Genomic DNA, 22,366 nt, shown 5'->3' on the forward strand with positions numbered 1-22,366 from the left:
ATCCGAGTCGGCCGTCCTTCTTCATTGAAGCCTTGCAACGTAATATAGCCGACGTGATCGTCATAATACCGTGCTTGAATCATATTGGCTTCGAAGGGCTGGCTATCGGCCGGATGAACAGTGACCGATTTGCCGTCCCAAAAGACAAGCACTTGGTACAATGAAGAAGGAATACAGCTGGTTTGATGAATCCAATCTCGGCCGAGCAGTGCATTATACTCGGTTTTGGAATCAACCACAAAAAAGGCGGTCATATGGGTGCGACCGGCAATATTCACAGTTAACGGAAGCACGCCTTTGGTGTGGGACTTGTCGCCGACAAAACTGCTCATTGTGATCCCTGACGGAATAAGTTCGTCATTTGAACGGCGTAAGGCCTTCATGATGTTCAGGGGCATGATATTGACAGTAGCTCCACAATCGACAAAAACTTTAGAAACCGGATATCCCTCGATGTGTGCCGTTACATACAATGGCTTTAAATGGTGAAGCTTGGCAGATGATAAACGAGGGAACAATTCGGCCAAATCAGCCTTTAGACTATCATCTTTTGTTGGCTCGCCTTCAGCAATTGATACAAAATCCACATGGCCAGGTTCCTCAGCAACCACATCTCCATCGAGGAAATTGGGTTGAGCCGTGCTTGATTGAAAATCAGCAGGTAACACATGAACCATACTGATTTCCATATTATCCAAGACTGACGGGCCCAACTGGTCGAGACCTTCCTCGTTCGGTTGGTCAGCGACTTCGTAGTTAGTTATCGTCAGAGTCGGACAATGAGATTCTTCCGTCCCTTCTTCAATAATGTCACTCGGCGGAGCCGCTTCAGCCACTTGTTGGTTCTGCGTGACCGCCTCAGGTAAGGTCGAGATTGACAATGAACTTGGGGTCAAAACCTGAACCTGCTCCTGGTAGTGTAGCCGAGCATCCCTAGTGTCAAGATAAGCATCCAGACGGGCAATACGTGCGATTTCATCGGTCGTAAGGCCGAAGAGAGAAACCGCCGAAAATACTTCAAAGTGATATCGTAAATACTGAAGGTCCTCCAGCGAGAAAGGAAGGTCGGTTGCATTGATATCGATGTACGGGTCGACTTCAAACCCAAAAACACGAGCTTCTCGTATGTGCTGGAACCTTGCTTTCAATCCGGGGTCTGAGGTCTTCTGGATGATTCGCTCGGCATCCGGACAAGTCAGGATCAGATCAATGGTGTCCTGGCATGCCTTCGGCAAACCATACAGATCGTTGGCCGAATGACTCTTATGAAATTCTCGCATATACTCTAAAGACTCCCCAAGGAACGGGGGATGCAAATTCCGTCTAATTTTGACCAAAGGCTCTTGTGTAACTAGCGGGGATAATTTGCTTTCGGCCTCTTGCCTGAAATGTTCAAGGCGTGCCTTCATTTCCCCTGGTCGAATAAGAAGTTTGATCCGTTTATCAGCTTCTTCAAACATGGTCTCGACGTCTTGATCGACCAGCCGTTTCCCCTGAGCCAACTCTGTCATAATTGCTGGAGGTGGTCGCTCCTCATCATTGGCAACTGTATCCTTCGGCCGCCACTTAGGGGCCGAAGTTTCTTGGGCTGCTTGTCGACGAGCCATGCAATCTATCCGTTGATGCCGGCGTTTCTGAGATTTGGACAACGCGGTATAGACGCCCTTCGAAGAATGGTATGTATACCAACGTTGATCTCTAGGCTCAGGAGGCTTGAAGGTCTTTTGACTCCGTGATGATCCTGAACTGCTAGAATTACGCTTATAGTAATCATCGTCATAAACTGAAGCATCAAAATCGAGGCGCCGCCTGACCGGGGGTGTCTCTTCCATCCGTACTTTAGGACCGAGCCTCCCAAAAACCCCATGATGTTGGTCTTCATTGGCTATCTTTTGCCGAGTTACGGCCACGGGTTGCGAAGAAGGTTTCTCTTCTGGTTCACTGTCGACCTTCGTTTTACATTTCCTGCACAGAACCGCCGTCCCACTATCTTCATCGGCGCTATACTCCGTCATAGATTTGACAATAGCGGGCCCCGTTAAGGCCGCATATGGTTTATTTGAACGCGAATCGGCCATGAACCGTGGCCGAACATTCTGATTCCGCGGGCGTTGTGTCTCAACCACTTCAGCCTTGCCTTTCCCTTTGTCCTTGGGTAGGTACGCGTTGACCATATTTACTGTTGCCGTGGGGAACGGATCAGTATCAACACTCATCCTCTTCTCGGGGAACTTCAGTTTGCCATTATCAATCCAGCTTTGGACGTTATCACGAAATACGACGCAATTGTTTGTCGTGTGTTTGCTCGAATTGTGGTATTTGCAATACACCTTTCCTTTAAGCTCCTCGGCCTTAGGAATGTTATGACCAGGCCGAAGCTTAATGATTCTTGCTGATAACAGTTGGTCAAAAATCGCGTCAGCCTTGGTAATATCAAAAGTATAAACCTTTGACGGTTTCGATGTTCCTTCAGTGGCCGAGCGACTTTTGGCTTCTCTAGAATCAACCTGAGTCAATGCCTTGCAAATGTATGGTTTATCTATTACTATCTCAGCCGCATCCACACTAACACATTCATCCTCGGTTGATGCATAATTGACAGTAGGGTTCTTGTAAATCGTTCCCCGAGTTGGAGTCTTCGAAGTCTTTTCCTCGCGGAGCAAATAATCGTACTGCTCGACATGCTGGGCCAATTCGTACATATCCCGAAAATTTGCCCCCAAGAATTTCTTTTTGTATTCGACGTCAAGACCATTCAAAGCAAGCCTGACAAATTCGACTTCGGGTAAGGGCACTCGGCACCAATTCCTAGCCGATTTAAACCTAGTAAGATAATCCATTGGTGACTCATCAGATGCTTGAGCCATCCGTGCTAATGAAGAAACTGACATCTCCATCCCCGACCGATAAAATTGCTCGTGGAACTTCTCGACCAACTCCTCCCAGTTTTGGATGGAATTAGGCGGGAGATTGATGTACCAGGCAAATGCCGAGCCGGTCAATGAAAAATTGAACAGCCGTAACTTGTGGAAATCACTATTCACATCTCCACATTGCGCGGTGAAACGAGCCACGTGCTCCAACGAAGACAGGGACGATTCACCAGCAAAAAGACTAAAATCTGGGATCTTGAAGCCCTTCGGGTATCCAAACGTCTCCACGTAAGCTGGGTACGGATGAATAAACTTGGGAAACTTCGGCCCTTTCTTCATAGCCGAGTCGATCATCCGCTGAACTTCGGTCATATCAACAGATGCTGCTTCGACCCTTTGGTCGGTCCCGTCTGACCTACTGTTCGACCCTCCTCCCTTCTCCAAGTTAATTGTTTTGAGCGGGGCAGGAATAGGTTCGGCCGGTACAATCGGTACCGGGTTGTTTCCTGGTAAACAATGTTGGCGAAGCTCGAAAGGCCTGCTACCACCAACTTGACTGACCAGCATTTCAAGCAACCTGGTCTGTCGATCATTGGAACTGAGTATCGCATCATGCAGCTTGTCAATGCCTCGACTAAACGTCTGCTCGACTGACCGAGACTGCTCGTCCAATCGCTTTCGAAGAAACGACCTTGTTGGTGGATCAGATCCTTCACCACCATCCTCGTCACACTCTTCCACTATCCCTTCAGCGAGAACACAGGTGTTCCTGTTAGGGATTTCTGGACCGCGGAGTTGACTGCCGAGATTAACTTCTCTCTCTCGGCGGGTCGCACTCGTGGACTCAGGTGTCACGGCGCTATGGGGATTCTGCGCCTGTGGCACACTTTGTCCCGCGCTTTGATTCGGCAAATCAGCTATCGACTTTCCCATAGTGGTTTTCTTTTTTACCGATCGTGTTTCAATTGGCATGAACTTCGTAGTTTAGCACTAGGTCCCACTGGGCGTGCCAAAATGTTGACCCTAGAAATTACAAAGCCTACGTGGCGCGCAGGCCGAATATATTCTAAGCTAACTACGTCCTTCGGTGATTGCGGGGCGTGCCAACTCGTCGGCCGAGGCTCGGCCGAGGAGTAAATTTGATGATGCTGCGTTGGGTCGCGCTACTGACTTCTGCGTCTCGCGATTGCGGCCGAGAAAGGAACGCGTCTCGGCCTCTTGGGTTCTCGAGCCTGAAGACAAGGCTGCTATTTCTTACAAAGTTCACGAACCGAATTCGGCTTGCAATGTGCCGAATGTAATAACTGTAACACCTCACCTCGCCGAGAAGGCTAATGAGATGACCTCGACCAACAAGGATTCGAAAACCCTTCTCGACCGAGACTTGGATAGGCAATCGACCGTTCTCGCCGCAGTGCTGTTGATGCCAACGGAAGATACTGCGAGACCGACCGACTCTACGGTGACAGAGCTATCTATGCCGACTTAAGATATCACTGGTTGCTTCCACAGTGCTGTTGATGCCAACGGAAGATGTGTCAGCGAAAAAGGAAAAGAAAAAGATCTCAAGTTGTGAGAGTTTGCGCAGGGCAATTTTTGTGTTGATTTGCAGGCTTTTTCCATTGCTGAATGTCTTGTATTTATAGTAGCAGAACACCGAGCCCGAGTTCTAATCCTATTCGAACTAGGTTTCCCTCTCCGGATTAACGTTACCTCAATCAGTCCTATCTCTGCTAGGACTACGAATCTAGTCCTTAACTGAGCCGGATTCGCCTTCTAGTTTTACTGATCTCGTCGAGGGTCCCTATTGTATTAGGACTCGACTTGCACTCTGATTTAACCGATCTAGGCCTAGAAGCCCATGAGCTGAACGCCCCCATGACTCTCTCACCGTACGTCTTCCCGGGCCGAAAGTGATCCCTCCCTCGGCCCAAACTGTTATTTTGGGCCCAAACACACACTTTCCCAGACAATTTGTGGTACGAATCTACACTTCTTTTTCTTTTGCGCACTTTGCATCTTCAGGAGAGACTATTTGAGCTTTGAGGTACATATCTACTTCTTCTTCTCAACACTTTGCATCTGGCAAGGACCGATTGTTTGAGGTACTCTAGGTCAAAAAGCACGCTTTAAATCGCCGCCATGGGAGCTGCTAGTACTCCGCCGGAAAGTGTGAAGTTTCATAAAGATGCTGATGAAAACATTGGAGATGGTAAGTCCTAACTTGATTCCACGCTATATTTGTATAGATATATGTAGATTAGTAGAACCTATGTATTACCATCATACATCATGCATTGGGCATTCACTTATTTCTTTGTAAGAAATTAGTTTTCTCTCATATATCATGTGCATGGGCATTGCGTTACCGGCCGAGTTGGGGTGGCGAGTTCGGCGACCCGTCGAACTTGGCCATGGACGTCCGAGACGGGGAGAGCACGGCGATGGGGAGTTCGACTACGAAACTTGGCGATGGAATCTCTCCCGAAACGGGCCGGTGGTATTTGCCACGACAAAATTTGGCTGGAAACTTGGCAATGGACGTCCGAGAAGGGGAGAACACGGCGATGGGGAGTTCGAATACGAAACTTGGCGATGGAATCTCTCCCGAAACGGGCCGGAGGTATTTGCCACGACAAAATTTGGCTGGAAGCTCGCTGGAAACGATGGTATCCGCCACGACGAAATTTGGCAATGGAAGCTCGCTGGAAACGATGGTATCCGCCACGACGAAATTTAGCGATGGAATCTCGCTGGAAACGGTGGTATCCGCCACGACGAAATTTGGCGATGGAAGCTCGCTGGAAACGGGCCGGTGGTATTTGCCACGACAAAATTTGGCGATGGAAGCTCTCGCTGGAAACGGGCCGGTGGTATTTGCCCCGACAAAATTTGGCGATGGAAACTCGCTGGAAACGGGCCGGTGGTATCCGCCACGACAAAATTTGGCAATGGAAGCTCGCTGGAAACGGGCCGGTGGTATTTGCCACGACAAAATTTGACGATGGAAGCTCGCTGGAAATGGGCCGGTCGTATCTGCCACGAAGAACTTGGCGATGAAAGCTCGCCGGAAACGGGCCGATGATATCTGTGACGCCGAGTTTGACAAGGTAAGAACTTGGCGATCGGAATCCCGAAACAGGCCGGTGAACTCCGCCACAGAGAGTTTGACAACGAAATTGGGGATGGGAAAATGGAAATCAGCCGGTGATATCCACAATGGGTCTGTGTAGCTTATCCGCCCACGATAACGGTGACGGAGTTTGAGAAATTCTTTGGGCATGGTGACGGTGACGGAGTTTGAGAAATTCTTGGGCACGGATCACGTAGCTTACCCGCCCAAGAAAGCCCTGTATTCGGGTTTACCAAAATGGGTCTGTGAAGGATCCGAATGCAGAAGAGTCTTCCTGTGTCTGTTGTGGGTCATATTTGGACGAATAAATTAAGACCAGAAAAGAAAAAAAAGGGACTAATAGTCATTTAAAACTAGTTTTTTTGTTAAAAAAAAAAAGAAAAAAAAAGGGTTTTGGTTTGGTGTCTGATCAGACGTTGATTATTTGTGTCGCTTATGTTGTTTCTTTCTCCTAATAATCCTCATATGTCTTGGCTAAATCATTTCAGTAGTATCTTATCATGCGCCGAGGCCGACCGCGAGCGGTGGTAGCTGCTGCTACTCTACACAGATTGTTGATGGTGACGGAAGTTTCAATGAAGCTGGAGTTGCAAGTTTTGTCAGCTCAACTAATTTTGCCCAGCATGGAACTTATTATACTGCTGTCGCCATTATCGGCCCTCAAAGTAGTGGTATGGATTCTCCATTTCTATTCTTAGATTATCAAATTTGTAATTACACTGCAGGTGAATCTTTTTGAATTATCTGCTACACGTTTTGAAGCTTAATCAGATGGGATGCAGAAGCGTTTACAACTTACTACGGCCTGTCTATAGAATTGTATTGGAATGGAATGAATGACTTTTTATTTTGAAGGAATTGGATATATATATCAAGGAAACTATCCCTTCTATCCTCCCACTTTGAGGTTTGGAATGGATAAATTTTTTTAGGGGAAAATTAGGTTCACATCCTTCTTTTTGTTACTCCATTGATTAAAAGCCTATTCATTTTCAATTTTTGATCAAGGTCCTTGGGTATTAATAATATCATTAATTATTTGAATAATAAAATATTTTTATTTTTAAATATATTCCTTTAATGTTAAAAATGTTACAATTAGTATATTTATATTTATGGCTAAATTTTTTTATCATATATTTTTATTTTTAGTTTGTACCTATTTTTAATTTGTAAATATTTTTTAATTTGTACCAATTTTCTTTTCATTTTTAATTTGGACCCATATATTAGGTTTTTTTTTGTCCCCATATTTTTTAAAGTTTTATTTGTGTTTGTACCCATGTGTATACAGTCACGTGATATTGTATATTTAATCAATGATAGAAAAATTACATATGGTATATTTATGTTTTATGCCTAAACTTTGTATCATATATATTTTTAGTTTGTACCCACTTTTAATTTGCAACATTTTTTTTTAAATTTGTAGTATTTTCTTTTTAGTTTTATTTTGTACCCATGTATTAATTTCTTTTAGCGCCTATATTTTTAAAAATTCATTTGTATTCATAATTTTTAATCTTTTATCTGTACTCTAATTTATTTCTAATGTACCCATTATTCTTTATTAATGTACCACTTTGTTATATGTGAAATGTACCAATTTTTTTAACACTATGGATACATTCTTTTGCCATTTATTATTTCTTATTTTTATATAGTTTTTATCCATTTATTCAATCAAAATATTTGAATTTTTTTATTGTAACCGTTTCTAATAGTATTATAATGAGGGATTTTAAATTTATAGGATTATAAATCTCATAAAATATCAAACAATTAATGTCAAAACTATAAAAATATAAATATTAATAGTAATATAATGAAGTGTACAAAGTCAAGGGACCTTGATCAAACTTTAAATACTATTAAGGTTTTAATCAAAGAATGTTAAGGATTAGGGACCGCATCCAAAATATCCCTTTTTTTAGAGGACGTTGGATAACTATTTTGTTGTTTAGTTTATTATTTTTGTTTTCAATTTTTTTGAAAACTAAAAACAAAAATTTGTTTGCTATTTCCAGTTTTCAAGAAAACGAAAAAGCTACTCTGTTGAAGTTTTCAAATTGGTTTTCAATTTTCATTCTTTTTTAAAATTGAGAACTAAAATAGTAACCAAACAAATTTTTTGTTCGTTTTTTAGAAAAATATAAAAAACTAAAATCTGAATACTTAGTTACCAAACAAGTTTTTTGTTTCAAAAAAAATTAAACCAAAAAACTGAAACAGCAACTTAGATTCAAACGCTTAATTATACATTTTATTGATTAAACATTTGTGGATTTCAAATTTGAATTAATTTTTTTTGGAATTTTGATTAATGTGCTTTCACCTTTATCCATGTCATTTTTTTATATTTTCCAAACTCAACGTTTTATATAGATTGTAAAGAAAAATATAAGAGCTCTCTATTATTAAAACTGGGATCTAGAGTCCCTAATTCATTGCAATCGCATAAACGAGAACTACCAGTTTTTTTTTTTTTTTAAATATAAGTGCTTATTCCAATAATATGAATAAATATTCTATTTTATGTTTATAAAACATTAACTTTGTGCATACCAAAATTAGGATAATAGAACTTACCACTAGCTTCATACGTATCAAATAAAGAATTACATAACGTGCCACAATTAGTCTTTTATAATGTACCAAAATACTAATATGTAGCAGAATTAGGATACATAACGTCTCAATAATGTCCCAACTAATTGGTACATTATATTTAAATATATATGTGCATGCATATACATATCTCATAATTATATGTTAGTAGTATGTTTGCTGTATTTTTAGAATTTTAAGTGAATTTTAGGTGAGAAATAAAAAGCTTCTTTTGAAAAATTGAAATGAATTGTTAAAAGATAAGACATATCTACTAGATTAATCTGGGAGTTTTGTAATATTAATTTGTGATTAATTGGTAAACTAAAATGAAGAATTGTAACTTTTTTTATTAATAATTAGTAGAAGAATGTTTCGTCAAAAATCTAAAAGCTATAAATGTTTGATTTAAAAAATTCAAAAGTGAGACACCTGTAAGTGAGAGGTCTTAGGTTCGATTCTCGCCAAAAGAGAATTTGAAACACATTATTGTTAGCCCACTGTGAGGCTTAACCCACCCCCTCCCCATAAGTGTAAATAATATCGTTGGTTTAAAAAAAAAAAAAAGTGAGACACCTATGTCAAAACGCCTTGAAAATTGAAATGGTTAGCAAACACGTCCTTAATTAGGAGTGCATTTTTGCTTACCACCCTTAAATTTTGAGATTTATGTGTATCCACCACATAGATCTCGAAATTAAACTCATCCAGCAATGATAAGTAGGGTGGTGAGTATCACCATCGTTTGAGGATGGTGAGAAAAAATGTTCCTGTTAATTAGTAATCCATCTTCTACCTTAGTATCACCATCATTTGAGGATGGTGAGAAAAAATGTTCCTGTTAATTAGTAATCCATCTTCTACCTTAATTGGCCACAATATTTTCATTCTTTTCTTTGAGTTCTCCCTTAGTTCAGAAGAGGTCATAAGTATAGAAAGGCATGGATAAATTCCAATGGAATACTTTTTCTTTTGACATCTGCTGTTGATATATATTCAGCTCTCTACTTTACCATTGTAAGGATTTCTTGTTGAATTTTCCTCGTCCTGCAGAGTTTGATTTATTTTTTTTCCACAGAGAGATTTTGCATATATAATTTTTTCCCTTGTTACAGTAGTGAGATGGCATATGATATCTGAATGTTTTACATCTCTGATTATGTTTGTTTGTTTTCTTTTAATATTATGATCTGGCCAGGAAAGAGCACACTGCTAAACCATTTATTCGACACCAATTTCAAAGAGATGGACCATCGTATAGGAAGGCAAGTTTCAGCACGAGAAAACTTTGACAATGATCACTAACATTAATTAGTTGTACATATCGTGCGGTGGTAAAGTTTTTTTTTTTTTTCTAGGTTTCAAACAACGAAGGGTATTTGGATTGCAAAAGGTCTCAGCACTGGGCGTTTCACTCTTATAATCGACATAGAGGGTACAGATGGGAGAGAACGGGGAGAGGTAACTTCGAGACCCTATTTAAGGGTGTTTGGGTGAGGGATTTTATTTCCAAGGCATTTAGGCAAAGATCACAAAAAGTTGAATAAGAGGAATAAGAAAATGCACAAAATGAGCATATGTAGAAATTTGTAAATGACTCATTCTAAGTAGTCATTCGCAAATCCCTCTCACATACCTTTTGTAAATGCTTATATGGTGCATATTCTTATGACTTTTGTGATCTATTTCTTCATCACTAATCACTGTACCTAAATCCTAAATCCCTTGGAGTTTGCATACCCTTGGTTTTCATCCAACTTCAATTTTATGATCATGCTTGAATTTATTGTCATGAGTTCATTGCTGTAATTTTCTAATATATATCAAGAGGTCTGTTTGATAATCATTTCAATTTATAGTTTGCCAAATATTGAAAATGTTAAATAGGTAGCTTTTAGTGTTTGGTTTTCAGTTTTCAAAAAGTGAAAACGAGATAGTGATCACATGACCCCAAAAATAATGAAATCCTAGCTGTTTTTTATATCCCCTTTGCTGTTATTATCCACCTATTTGTGAAATTTTATGATACTATACTTTAATTTTATACCTTATCATGCAAATTTTCCTGTTCCCAAGTTTTTATTTTTTTTTTATTATTATTTTTTTTAAAGCGCTCAATTGAACTATATATGCGCTTGGCATTTAGTTATTTAGTTTAGGACTACTTTACATGGCTGCCATTTGCTCAATTGGCATTTAGTATTTAGTATAGGATACAGAATTGTGTAACCTATTCTCAGTGTTAAGGCGTGGAGAATGCAGTAGTATATAATCGCTTGCCGTTTATTATTTGGTCTTGTATTTTCAGGATGATACAGCATTCGAGAGGCAGAGTGCCCTTTTCGCTCTTGTTGTTTCAGATGTAGTGCTCATAAACATGTGAGATTCGCCCCTCCTCCTCTTTACCGACTTTTTGGAATTTATATTTCTTCAGTCCTTGTGATCAATCTTCCCAAGCAATTTTTGTATAGGTGGTGCCATGATATTGGTCGTGAGCAAGCTGCAAATAAGCCTCTCATAAGAACCGTGTTCGAGGTATTTTCTACCTAGTAATTTCCTACTGCAATTAATACTACGCGTTTCAGAACCTAACTTTGTGCTTGAATTTGCTAATATATAGGCGATGATGCAATTGTTTAGTCCACGCAAGACAACTCTGATGTTTGTCATTCGTGACAAGACAAAGGTAATTGGTTCTACTCTTTTGGTGTTTGTTATTCATTTTTTGAGAGTCTGTTGCATTGTTCCCTTTCTTGGTATAAGGCCATTCCACTCTAGGTTGAGTTTTTAATAGTATAGTTACCCTTCTTTGTTTGTAGACACCAGTGGATTATTTAGAACGTGTTCTTAAAGACGACATTCAGAAGGTAAGTGATTAATTTGTGTGTGCTTTATTTGATATTGCCTTAGTTTAATTGTTGGTATTTTCAGCCCCCTCTCTCCTTTACTGCAGATGTGGGACTCTCCTCCTGAACCTAAAGCCCACAAGAAGACTCCACTAAGTGAACGTTTTAATGTAAGATGTCATGCTTATATATTAACAGTTAAGCGTTTAATGGTGATTTTTGTCGTCAAAAATATCAATCAAGTACAGCACCCAGAAAGAACTGATTCAATTTCTTGTGGGAGAATTTTTCTTAATGTGGGCCATGTCTCATTGTTAGGTCTTTCTAGAAGGGCTTTCACCGGTCCTGACAACGACCGCTCCAACTTCCCCTGCATTTTTGTTACATCAGCGACCAGGTTCCCAGTACAAAATATCAATCAACTGCATTTCCTGGTTTTGATATGGATGATCAAACCAAAGGCAAAATACGTGCAAGTCTAGAGGAACACGCAAGACATGTGGTTACAGCTAAAGCAATAGAAGAGGCTGAAGGGGTTCTGATCCATATGAGGGAAAGGTAAGAAATTCTTACACTTGTTTGACCATGCTATAACATTGCTTCAGATTTTACCGTATGCGATTGAGATAATTGCCAGAAGATTTGCAGCTTATTTAGCCATGACTCTGAATCTCTGATGATTTATTTAAATTGCCTTCAGTTTTTCAGAACATTTTAGGCACGATTCTGATTCCATTCCACGTGTTTGGAACGGGTGGGAAGATATCAGAGCAATCACCAAAACTTCTCGTTCTGCAGTATGGCACGATTTATATTATAACATCCATTGAAACTTGAGTTTGAATTTGACTTGAAGCTTTGTTAACCTTGTATACTGCTAATTTTTTCAGGCCTTAGAAGTGCTTCCTGTTTTGGCTGTGAGCCGTTTGGATGGTGACGATGCGGGTAAAAATGTTCTGAATACCTTATCACGTGCCTTGCTTGGTTCCACAAATGTTCCTGCCAGAGATGGGAATGTCACAACATTTGACCCACTGGCCTCAAATACTTGGGAAGAGGTGAACTTTCTTTTGTGCCCGTTGTTGCTCATGAATTTTTAAAATTCGTCACTTTCTGGTTCTCTAGTTAGAAATTAGGCTATGCATTTTAGTTTCTTCCGGACATGGACATGCAAGCGTCCTTGTGGAACATCACAAATACAAGATACCCTCCTCTCCCCATGCCAATCAGAATCTGATTCTTCACCTGCAAACAAACTCTCCCCCTCCCCATAATTTCCACCCGCTTTCCATTACTGAATAAAAATACCGAAACTTGGATGATATTCGGATGTTTTCATTCTTGTGGGAGATGTGGGCTGCAAAGTGCCTCCCTCTCTCCCTCCACTCATCGCCTCCCCTAATTTCTCTATGCCTCTCTCTCTGATCAGGTGCTCATGTTGTGGTAGTCTCTTATTTTCATTAAGCACCATGTACCTTTATTGTGACTTTTCACCCCCTCTCTATGCAGGTTGAATCATCAAAAACATTGCTCATGCCTTTCCAATGTAAAAATTTGTGGGGGCAATTCTTGGTAGATGCCGAGATCATTGTTTCTAAGGCAGTTGCTGAACAGGTATGATATTTCACCTATTAATGGTCACATATTTTAATTCTCTTCTTCTCTGTATACCATGATTTCAAAAGGAAGAAAAAAACAAAAAGTATATTTAAACTGACATGAAATAGTTTTGTGTAGGTTTGGGTGGTACTAATATGCATAATATGCTGATCTAATGCATTGCCAGTCCTGTACATATTTTGTTTAATTTGAATTACACGGGTCAATTTTTCCATTAATTAAACATGTTGTTTTACGTTTCAGCAGGCCAACAAGCGTTTAAGATTATATCCTTGGTTGATTGCTGGTGTAATTTTCCTGGGATTCAGTGCCATTAAGAAATTTTTAAGGTACATACCATACTTCCCTTATACAGTAGAGGATAGATGATAGGTTGTTAGTGTTCTACCATGTTAAACTTACTCCGTCATGGATGCAGCAATCCCTTCTGTCTTGGTGTCATCTTGTTCCTATATTCCTAATAGATGATATGTTGTTAGCGTTCCATATTACTGTCACCGAGGTCTAGTTACATATGTGTTTGGATCAAAACTTGATTTTTGGCCCAAGGATGGAGTCGGCCCAAAAGGAGGCCTGGAGGAATAGAAGATCAAAGCCCGGCCGAAACTTGGGAAAGCAGGAAAGGGCCTTTTCTGACTTGATACAATTCACAAAGGCCACTTGCCTACCTACCCAAGGACCAAGTGGTGTAGACTGATCATACTGCACAGCCCATAAAGTACTTTATGGGGGCATTACATGTAATAAAACTGATGAGTCATCACCCTCAGACCGCATTCGGGCAAAGCTGTTGCTACAGGAGCCAAACCAAGTCGTCTATAAAAGGAGGAAGAGAAGACAAAGATAAAGACACTCAATCAAACAAACAAAAGCACAAACTCTGCTCAAAAAGCCAGATTTGCCTTTCAAAACAAAGTTGTAGTCAGCTTAAGCCTTCATCCCCCGCGGGATAGTCTTTTCTCCTAACCTTTGTAATAGCTCTGCTACCTTGTTCAAACTTGTCGTAGTATCGATTCACCTTTTGTATTCTCCCTTCCCCTCTCCCCCTCTAAGCTTTCAGACCCTTGACAGAACTACAAAGATAGGGACCTGCAAGACGATCGGCCTTAATTGATAAGGTTTAATCTTGCCCGACCTGCTTTGTTCTGTCTTTGTCTTCTCTTTCTTTAAAGTCTAGCAATATGTTGTATATTTCTAGTTATATGCAAGTTGTTTCTAGCAAAATCACGATGACAAAGCTTTCTCAGTACTTGGATCCGATTTAAATATATCTTCAGTGTTTAAATCAGATCTAAGTCCTAAGCCCGCAGGCATGTAAATCTGATTAGTTTAAAAGTACTTGGCCTCAAGGCATAAAAAAGAACTTTATGTGGACTTAACCCATCCACGACAATCCTTGATAAACGAGAAGTCCGAGTTTACTTGGGGCGCAAGTAATCGACCTACCTCTTGGTTTTATTTCTATTATATCATGATTATCATAGAACGCTTAAGTATGTAATGGATTCTGATAGGAAGCCTCAAGGCCTACACCTAAGGCCCCACAAAGGCACTTATCTGGATTCATTCTATTCTGTGGTCTAAATGGTTTGAGTATAAGAACGGACTCTAATAGGAAGCCTCAAGGCCTACACCTAAGGCCCCACAAAGGCACCTATTTAGGTTCGCTCTACCTCGCAGACTCGGATAATCAGAAATATAATAGTTATCAGACCCCGACAACCATAAAGACCGAATATAATATGCTCAAGTGCTGATTTAGTTTGACAGGAAGCCTCAAGGCCTACACCTAAGGCCTCACAAAGGCGCCTGTTATATCTAACACGGTTCCTCGGGCATATGCATATTCACAACTAAAACTTGACATCCATTCGACATCTGCCATGCTGAAGATAGCAGTGGCACGCCTGAGCACTACAATGTTAACCTTGATTGTGAGCCTTAAGGCCTACACCTAAGGCCCCACAAAGGCACCTCTCAAAGTTAACGATGTCCTTCTCTTTCAGCCTTGCCCGAAGAGACTTGCCCGACGAGACTTGCCCGACAAAGCCCGACAGGAAAGCAGAAGCCCAACAGCAGCCCTCAACCGGCGCCGAACCTCCAGGGGAGCTGTGTGCTCGTTGGCCAGGAAACATCCCCTACGGGAAATCCCACCACGAACATAGTTTTGGCACGCCCAGTGGGACTCCTAATCAGAAGATAGAAAAACAGATATGCCAGAAGACTTGCAGACCACGTTATTTCAAATGCTGCAACGCTTGGAGAAAGCCTCCACGGGCTCTAGAAGTGATATAGATGTGGTTCATCCCAAAGGAGAAAGACGTAGGAACAGCCAGCCAGACGGGATGGACGTAATCAACCTTGCATTTCCCTTTTCAGAGGCCCCTATAAATATGCTTAATATGACATGGGCGGAGAAAGGAAAAGGGAAGATTACAAGGGAAGAAGAAGAAAGACTGGCCAAAAAACCTACAGAGAGAATAAACAAACTACCCGAGTATCCAAAGGCTGCCATAATCAAGGAGATGGTTATGTGCAGTAAATGCCAGTGTGAGTGTGAGCTCGAGATTCCCTCGGCTGGAGTCCTCATTGATCACGAGTTAGTCAGGAGGAAGGAAGAAGATGCAAGAAGAGAAGCCCGCGAGAAAAATAAGCAGGCAACAAGGAAGGACACCTCCCGAAGCGTTTTTCAACGCTTAGGAGGTGATTCCCAACCCAAGGCTTTGTCAGAAGTGTTTCGAAACCATGAAGCTTCTAACGAGGCAGAAAAAATGAAGGCCACAATCCAAAGAGGTGCAGGTCATCCTCAGAATGGCCAGATGGGGAGGGAAGTCAAGAGAACTGATGGGATAGCTAATCCCGGCAGAAAAGGGAATCCTGCCCACCTCGGGCGAAAATGGTATGTAGTCGGGAAGAACGGACAGCCTACCAAACCAATGGGAGCCTCTATGATCAGGAGGGTTCAAAGGCAGCATAAGGCCTACATGAACTCTTTGAAGACCCCCACTACCTCCGAAGCCTCAAAAAATCAAAAGTTGGAAAGAGCAACATCTGGAGGTAATAGCCAGCTTCGTTGGCGAAATAAGAAGGAGGTAGAGAAAGCCAATAGCAAAGCAGAGGGGGTAGGGGATCATGTGCCACAGGTCCAACATCCTGGGAAGTATAGGATCTTGAGAAGAGCTCAAGAAGATCTGATCATGATACCAATTCCTGGATGGAAGCCAGAACCTATTCACATGGGAACTATTGCAAGACCACTTTCTCTGCCATTGGTGGATCCCTTTGGAGAAGTTCCAAAACAAACGTTGTACGAGGGCATGGATCAACCACAACTGGAGGGGGCACCAGAACCATTACTTCCAGCTGATGCGATGGCCTGGTTGGATTAATTTATGGAACAGATTGGGAGCAATAAAGAGGATCTGCCCGAGCCCAGTAATTTCCACATCAACATGGCGTATGTATTATCCGCCACGTTTGGTGCCAGACCTGATCAGCCTGCTACTATGGAGGGTGATTACTTAACAACGGAGCCAATGATGGCACAAGTCAATGTGGAGATAGCAGAAGAAGAAGAAGAAGACTCGGGCAAGGCTGAGCCCTCAGAAGCATCCAAAGGTGGTCCTATGAGGATTTACACAGACGAGATGGTGTTCAGCCGCCCGAGTATTTCGTTGGCCAACCATCTAAAGCCTATATATGTTTCAACTCACTTGGAAGGTGTACCCTTCAAAAGAATTTTAATTGATGGAGGAGCAGCTGTTAACGTGTTACCAGCCAAGCAGATGAGAAAGATGGGGAGAGGTACGGAAGATCTTATTCCCACGGACCTTACGGTCTCTAGCTTCTCAGGTGCTATCACTAGGACTCATGGGATATTACCTTTGGAGGTGGACTTAGGATCCAAAAAGATAATGCTGGCATTCTTTGTGGTGGACTGCACCTCCACTTACGGAGCCTTACTCGGAAGAGATTGGATCCATCAAAGTTTAGCCATACCTTTCACTCTTCATCAACAAGTGGCTGTATATCATGAGGCGGGTATTGAAGGACCAGGCTTTTGGGAGATAATAGAGGTCGAAACACGGCCGTTCCTCCCCTCAGCCAATGTTGCGGAAGCAAGTTTCTACAATCCCAACGTAGGAATCTTGAAATGTTCAGGAGCTGATAAGAACGGCCGCCCTACCAAGGTGACGGCCCAAAAGCTTTTGGAACAAGGAATGCTCCTTACTAAGGAGAAGTGGGATAAACCCTGTCTCATACCAAATTCCCTACACCATCAATGACTGAACAAAAGAAGAAAGATCAGGTCATGGCAGTCAGATCCCTGATTAAAAGACTGTTGGTATATGGGAAGGGAAGAAGACAAGAAAGGGAGCAGGAATAGCAAGAATGGCAGGAAGAAGCTTTAACCAGCCAGCATGGAAATAGAGAGGAATCTTGCAGTGAAGAACTGGATAGGGCCATTCAAATGGCCGAGTGCATATATGATCTAGATGGGCCAGACGACTTGCCCGAGAGCCTAGAGTTGGTCGAATTTTTATGTGCAGAACCTGATAAGCCATCACCCGAAGTTCAGGATCCTTTGGAAGTTATTGATCTAGGCACAGAGGAGGATCCAAGACCAATACAGATCAATGGTTTATTAGGAGCCGAAGATCGGGCCAGGATTATTTGTCTTTTGCAAGAATTCAAAGACTGTTTTGCTTGGCATTATACCGAGATGCCAGGGTTAGATCCAACCTTGGTGGAACATAGAATGCCCATCAAGGAAGGATATAAACCGGTCAAGCAAGCACCACGGAAGATGTCAAAGGAGATAGAAGAGAAGGTCAAAGAAGAGATTGAAAGGCTAGTGAAAGCTGGCTTTATCAGACCAGCCAAATATGTGGAGTGGTTGGCCAACATTGTACCCGTTTTGAAAGCTGTAACAAAAGCAGTACGATGTTGTGTCGATTACAGAAATATTAATGGCGCTACGCCAAAGGATGAGTACCCCATGCCCATGGCTGATTTATCCATAGATGCAGTAGCAAAGCATAAAGTTTTATCTTTTATGGATGGAAATGCCGGATATAATCAGATAAAGATGGCTCCAGATGATATTCATAAAACAGCTTTTAGGTGTCCTGGTCATGTGGGGGCATATGAGTATCTGGTCCTGCCATTCGGGCTCAAGAATGCTGGCGCAACATATCAAAGGGCAATGAATGCTATTTTTCATGATCTAATTGGCCAGAACATGGAGGTATATATCGACGACATCGTGGTGAAATCTAAAACAGAAGAGCAGCATCTAATAGATCTTAGGCAAGCATTGACAAGGATGCGGATCCACAAATTGAAGATGAATCCAAAGAAGTGCGCATTTGGAGTAAGAGCGGGCAACTTCTTGGGATTCTTAGTGCATCAGAGAGGTGTGGAAGTGGACAAAAACAAGGCTCGGGCAATATTGGAATCACCTCCACCCACCAACAAAGTGCAGCTTCAAAGACTACTAGGCAAGATCAACTTCTTGAGGAGATTCATTGCCAATTTAGCGGGCAAAATCCAGCCGCTAACTCCTCTACTAAGATTGAAAGATAAAGAGAATTTCGAGTGGGGGCCGACCCACCAGCAGGCATTTGACAGCATCAAGGCCTATCTAACTTCTCCACCAGTGCTGGTACCACCTCAAAGGGGAAAGCCTTTGAAGCTGTATATTTCTGCTTCGGAAAAATCAATTGGGAGTTTGCTAGCTCAAAATAATGAAGGTGGAAAGGAGCAGGCCGTATACTACCTCAGCAGAATTTTAACCGAGGTAGAAATAAGATATTCTCCGGTGGAGAGATTGTGTTTGGCTCTATATTTCACTGCTAGCAAGCTAAGGCATTATATGTTACCTTGTCACGTGCACATCATTGCCAAAACAGATGTGATAAAGTACATGTTGTCAAAACCTATGCTAGCAGGAATGATTGGGAAGTGGATTCTAGCACTGTCAGAATTCAGCTTTCAATATGTACCCCAAAGGGCAGTCAAAGGTCAGGCAATTGCTGATTTCTTGACCGAGCATCAGGAACCTCAAAGTGAGGTAATCAATATCCCAGGAAGTTTGGAGGTTACTAGCGTTTGGATCCCACCAAGAAGTGATGTTTCGGGCAAAGAAGATTGGATCCAGCAAGAGATAAGAAGAGTAACGGGCCTCTGGATTACTCCTTGGAAGCTGTATTTCAATGGATCCCACACTCAGAAGGCTGCAGGGGCTGGGATTGTGATTATAAATCCTCAGGGGGTTTATCATTATTACTCATTCCTGCTCGATTACCAGGAAAATACTAATAATCGGGCAGAGTATGAGGCATTGATTATTGGTCTAGAAATCCTGTTGGATTTGGGGGCAGCAGAAGTAGAAGTCTTTGGTGATTCAGAGTTGGTAATAAACCAGCTAAATGGCGAGTTCAAGTGCAGACATATCACTATGGCGGGGTACTATATGGCAGCAACACAATTGTTGAGTTTCTGGGAATCTGAGATATCGGTCAATCATATTCCTAGGGGATCTAACTTAGCAGCCAATGAAATGGCGCAACTAGCCTCAGGAGTGCCAATACAGGAAAGAAAGTATGGCGTGGATGTCGAGATCCAAACAAGAAACCTTCCTTCCATCTTAGATAGGGGATTTAGTCTGGATGTAATGGTTCTAGAAACCAAGATGGAAGATTGAAGGGCACCCATCATTCATCATTTGAAGGATCCCTCTTCACCTACAAGTAAAAAGAATAGGCAGCAAGCAACCAAATATGTCTTATGGGCGAAGAACCTGCTAAGAAAAACCCCAGATGGATTGCTGTTAAAATGCTTAGGCCAGGAAGAATCCATGAGAGTGATGGCCGAAGTACATGAGGGAATATGTGGAGCACATCAAGCAGGGATAAAGATGAGATGGCTACTCAGAAGGTACGGTTATTTCTGGCCCGACATGGAAAAAGACTGCAAGTCTTATGCCCGCGGTTGTGAAGAATGTCAGAGGCATAGACCTCTCCAACACGTGCCTTCAGTACTTTTGAATCCAGTGGTCAAGCATTGGCCGTTCCGAGGATGGGCGATGGACTTCATCGGGCAAATTTATCCAGCTTCCAGTAAAGGGCATACTTTTATAATTGTAGCAACAGATTACTTCACTAAGTGGGTGGAAGCATCAGCAGTAAAATCCATAACTTCCACCGTAGTCAAGAATTTTATCGAGACCAAGATCCTGCACAGATATGGGGTACCCGAGACTATAGTGACGGACCGTGGGCCATCTTTTATTTCAAAAGAAGTCGAGGAGTTTGCAAGTAAGTACAAGATAAAGATGATCCAATCCAGTCCGTACTACCCTCAGTCAAATGGGCAGGCTGAAGCTAGTAACAAGATCCTGGTCAACATTATTAAAAGAATGGTGATAGATAGTCCAGAAAAGTGGCATGAGATGTTGGGGAACACGTTGTGGGCATACAGGACTTCCAAAAGAGCGGGGACAGGCACAACTCCTTATGCCGGGCAAGATGCAGTGCTCCCCATGGAGATCAACGTTAGTTCCGTAAGAATTCAAAACCAATTTGGGTTACATAGTGCAGAATATATCGAAGCCATGTGTCAAGGTATTGAAGACCTGGATGCAGCCCGAATTGAAGCCTTGAACCAGATTCAAAAAGGAAAGATAGTTGTTGCCCGAGCTTATAACAAGAAGGTGAAGGTAAAGTCTTTCAAAGAAGGAGATTTAGTATGGAAAACAGTCCTCCCGCTAGGAGCTCAGCTTCGGGGTTTTGGAAAGTGGAGCCCGACATGGGAAGGTCCTTTCATTATCAGTCGAGTCTTAAATAAAGGAGGATACTACTTAGCGGACCTCGAAGGAAATGGGCAGAAACATCCCATTAATGTTAGATTCTTAAAGAAATATTGTCCTACATTATGGGATGTTAGGGATTGTTACATTGAAGAGGGGGCAGAGTGAAGCGAGCTTCGGGAATCTCATATGCAGTGTTTTTTGGTCATCAAACATTCAAAGAAGGCAGAAAGACAGAAATTGCTAAAATAGTATTTATTTCATGTCGACAAATTGATGAAATTTACAGAGTTCCAATCCTATGTATTACATTTGATTCTCTCTGAGTATGGTGGTGTCTTCATCTGGTTTCCCGATGTCTTCATGGATGGAACCCAATCGGGTGATCGGGTTGTGCGGCCAACATGGGCCTGGTAAAGGATCCTCCGACGGGGCTGTCACCATATGTGATGGTGAAGCCCAACTTATCGCCGCAGCTTGCGGGAAGATAAACCATCAAGAGGAAGCCGCCTGACCAAGGGTGTTGGAGATAGAGGGGCGGTTGACCAAGGGTGTTGGAAATAGCAGTCATCGGATAAAACCTCATTTTCTCACGAAAGGGGAGTTTTAGGAAACTCCACTCAAAACCTGAGGAACCCATTTCTCAGTTGCTAAGAGAAGACAAAAACGCTCAAAATGGATGGAAGTTGAAGACCAGAGCCAAAGGGAATTTGGTAGTTTGATAGGAGAAGTCCCGAGCTAGATTTTATAGGGCTCAAAGGACAGTTCAAGGGTCGTGAGAAGAGCAAGGGGCACCGGAAGCACCAATTCCCAAAGACGGATATGCATGCATGCGGGTATTCAATCAATGTCGACGCTTGGGATTCCAACCTTCACATTAATTGAAGGGGGCATTGTTTGGATCAAAACTTGATTTTTGGCCCAAGGATGGAGTCGGCCCAAAAGGAGGCCTGGAGGAATAGAAGATCAAAGCCCGGCCGAAACTTGGGAAAGCAGGAAAGGGCCTTTTCTGACTTGATACAATTCACAAAGGCCACTTGCCTACCTACCCAAGGACCAAGTGGTGTAGACTGATCATACTGCACAGCCCATAAAGTACTTTATGGGGGCATTACATGTAATAAAACTGATGAGTCATCACCCTCAGACCGCATTCGGGCAAAGCTGTTGCTACAGGAGCCAAACCAAGTCGTCTATAAAAGGAGGAAGAGAAGACAAAGATAAAGACACTCAATCAAACAAACAAAAGCACAAACTCTGCTCAAAAAGCCAGATTTGCCTTTCAAAACAAAGCTGTAGTCAGCTCAAGCCTTCATCCCCCGCGGGATAGTCTTTTCTCTTAACCTTTGTAATAGCTCTGCTACCTTGTTCAAACTTGTCGTAGTATCGATTCACCTTTTGTATTCTCCCTTCCCCTCTCCCCCTCTAAGCTTTCAGACCCTTGACAGAACTACAAAGATAGGGACCTGCAAGACGA

The 22,366-nt window shown here is 42.2% G+C and overlaps 1 protein-coding gene across 1 annotated transcript; it reads left to right on the plus strand.

Moving 5' to 3' along the window:
- Positions 1-4,899: 4,899 nt before the first annotated feature.
- Positions 4,900-12,331, plus strand: LOC126583435 (protein ROOT HAIR DEFECTIVE 3-like). The gene is made up of 11 exons (XM_050247784.1): positions 4,900-5,085; positions 6,495-6,677; positions 9,812-9,878; positions 9,972-10,074; positions 10,922-10,992; positions 11,085-11,148; positions 11,234-11,299; positions 11,433-11,480; positions 11,567-11,629; positions 11,778-12,017; positions 12,160-12,331. Exons 1-10 carry the CDS (start codon positions 5,016-5,018, stop codon positions 11,898-11,900), a joined length of 858 nt encoding a protein of 285 aa, XP_050103741.1. The 5' UTR covers positions 4,900-5,015; the 3' UTR covers positions 11,901-12,017; positions 12,160-12,331.
- Positions 12,332-22,366: the final 10,035 nt, after the last annotated feature.

The sequence above is a fragment of the Malus sylvestris genome, chromosome 9, assembly GCF_916048215.2.
Source record: "Malus sylvestris chromosome 9, drMalSylv7.2, whole genome shotgun sequence".
NCBI lineage: Eukaryota > Viridiplantae > Streptophyta > Magnoliopsida > Rosales > Rosaceae > Malus > Malus sylvestris.

Excerpts from the sequence above, each read along its gene's own strand:
- LOC126583435 (XM_050247784.1), top strand. The coding sequence starts at position 5,016 with ATGGGAGCTGCTAGTACTCCGCCGGAAAGTGTGAAGTTTCATAAAGAT. Across the intron at positions 11,300-11,432 it reads TCATTCGTGACAAGACAAAG|ACACCAGTGGATTATTTAGA; the intron begins GTAATTGGTTCT and ends CTTTGTTTGTAG. Across the intron at positions 11,630-11,777 it reads CACTAAGTGAACGTTTTAAT|GTCTTTCTAGAAGGGCTTTC; the intron begins GTAAGATGTCAT and ends TCTCATTGTTAG.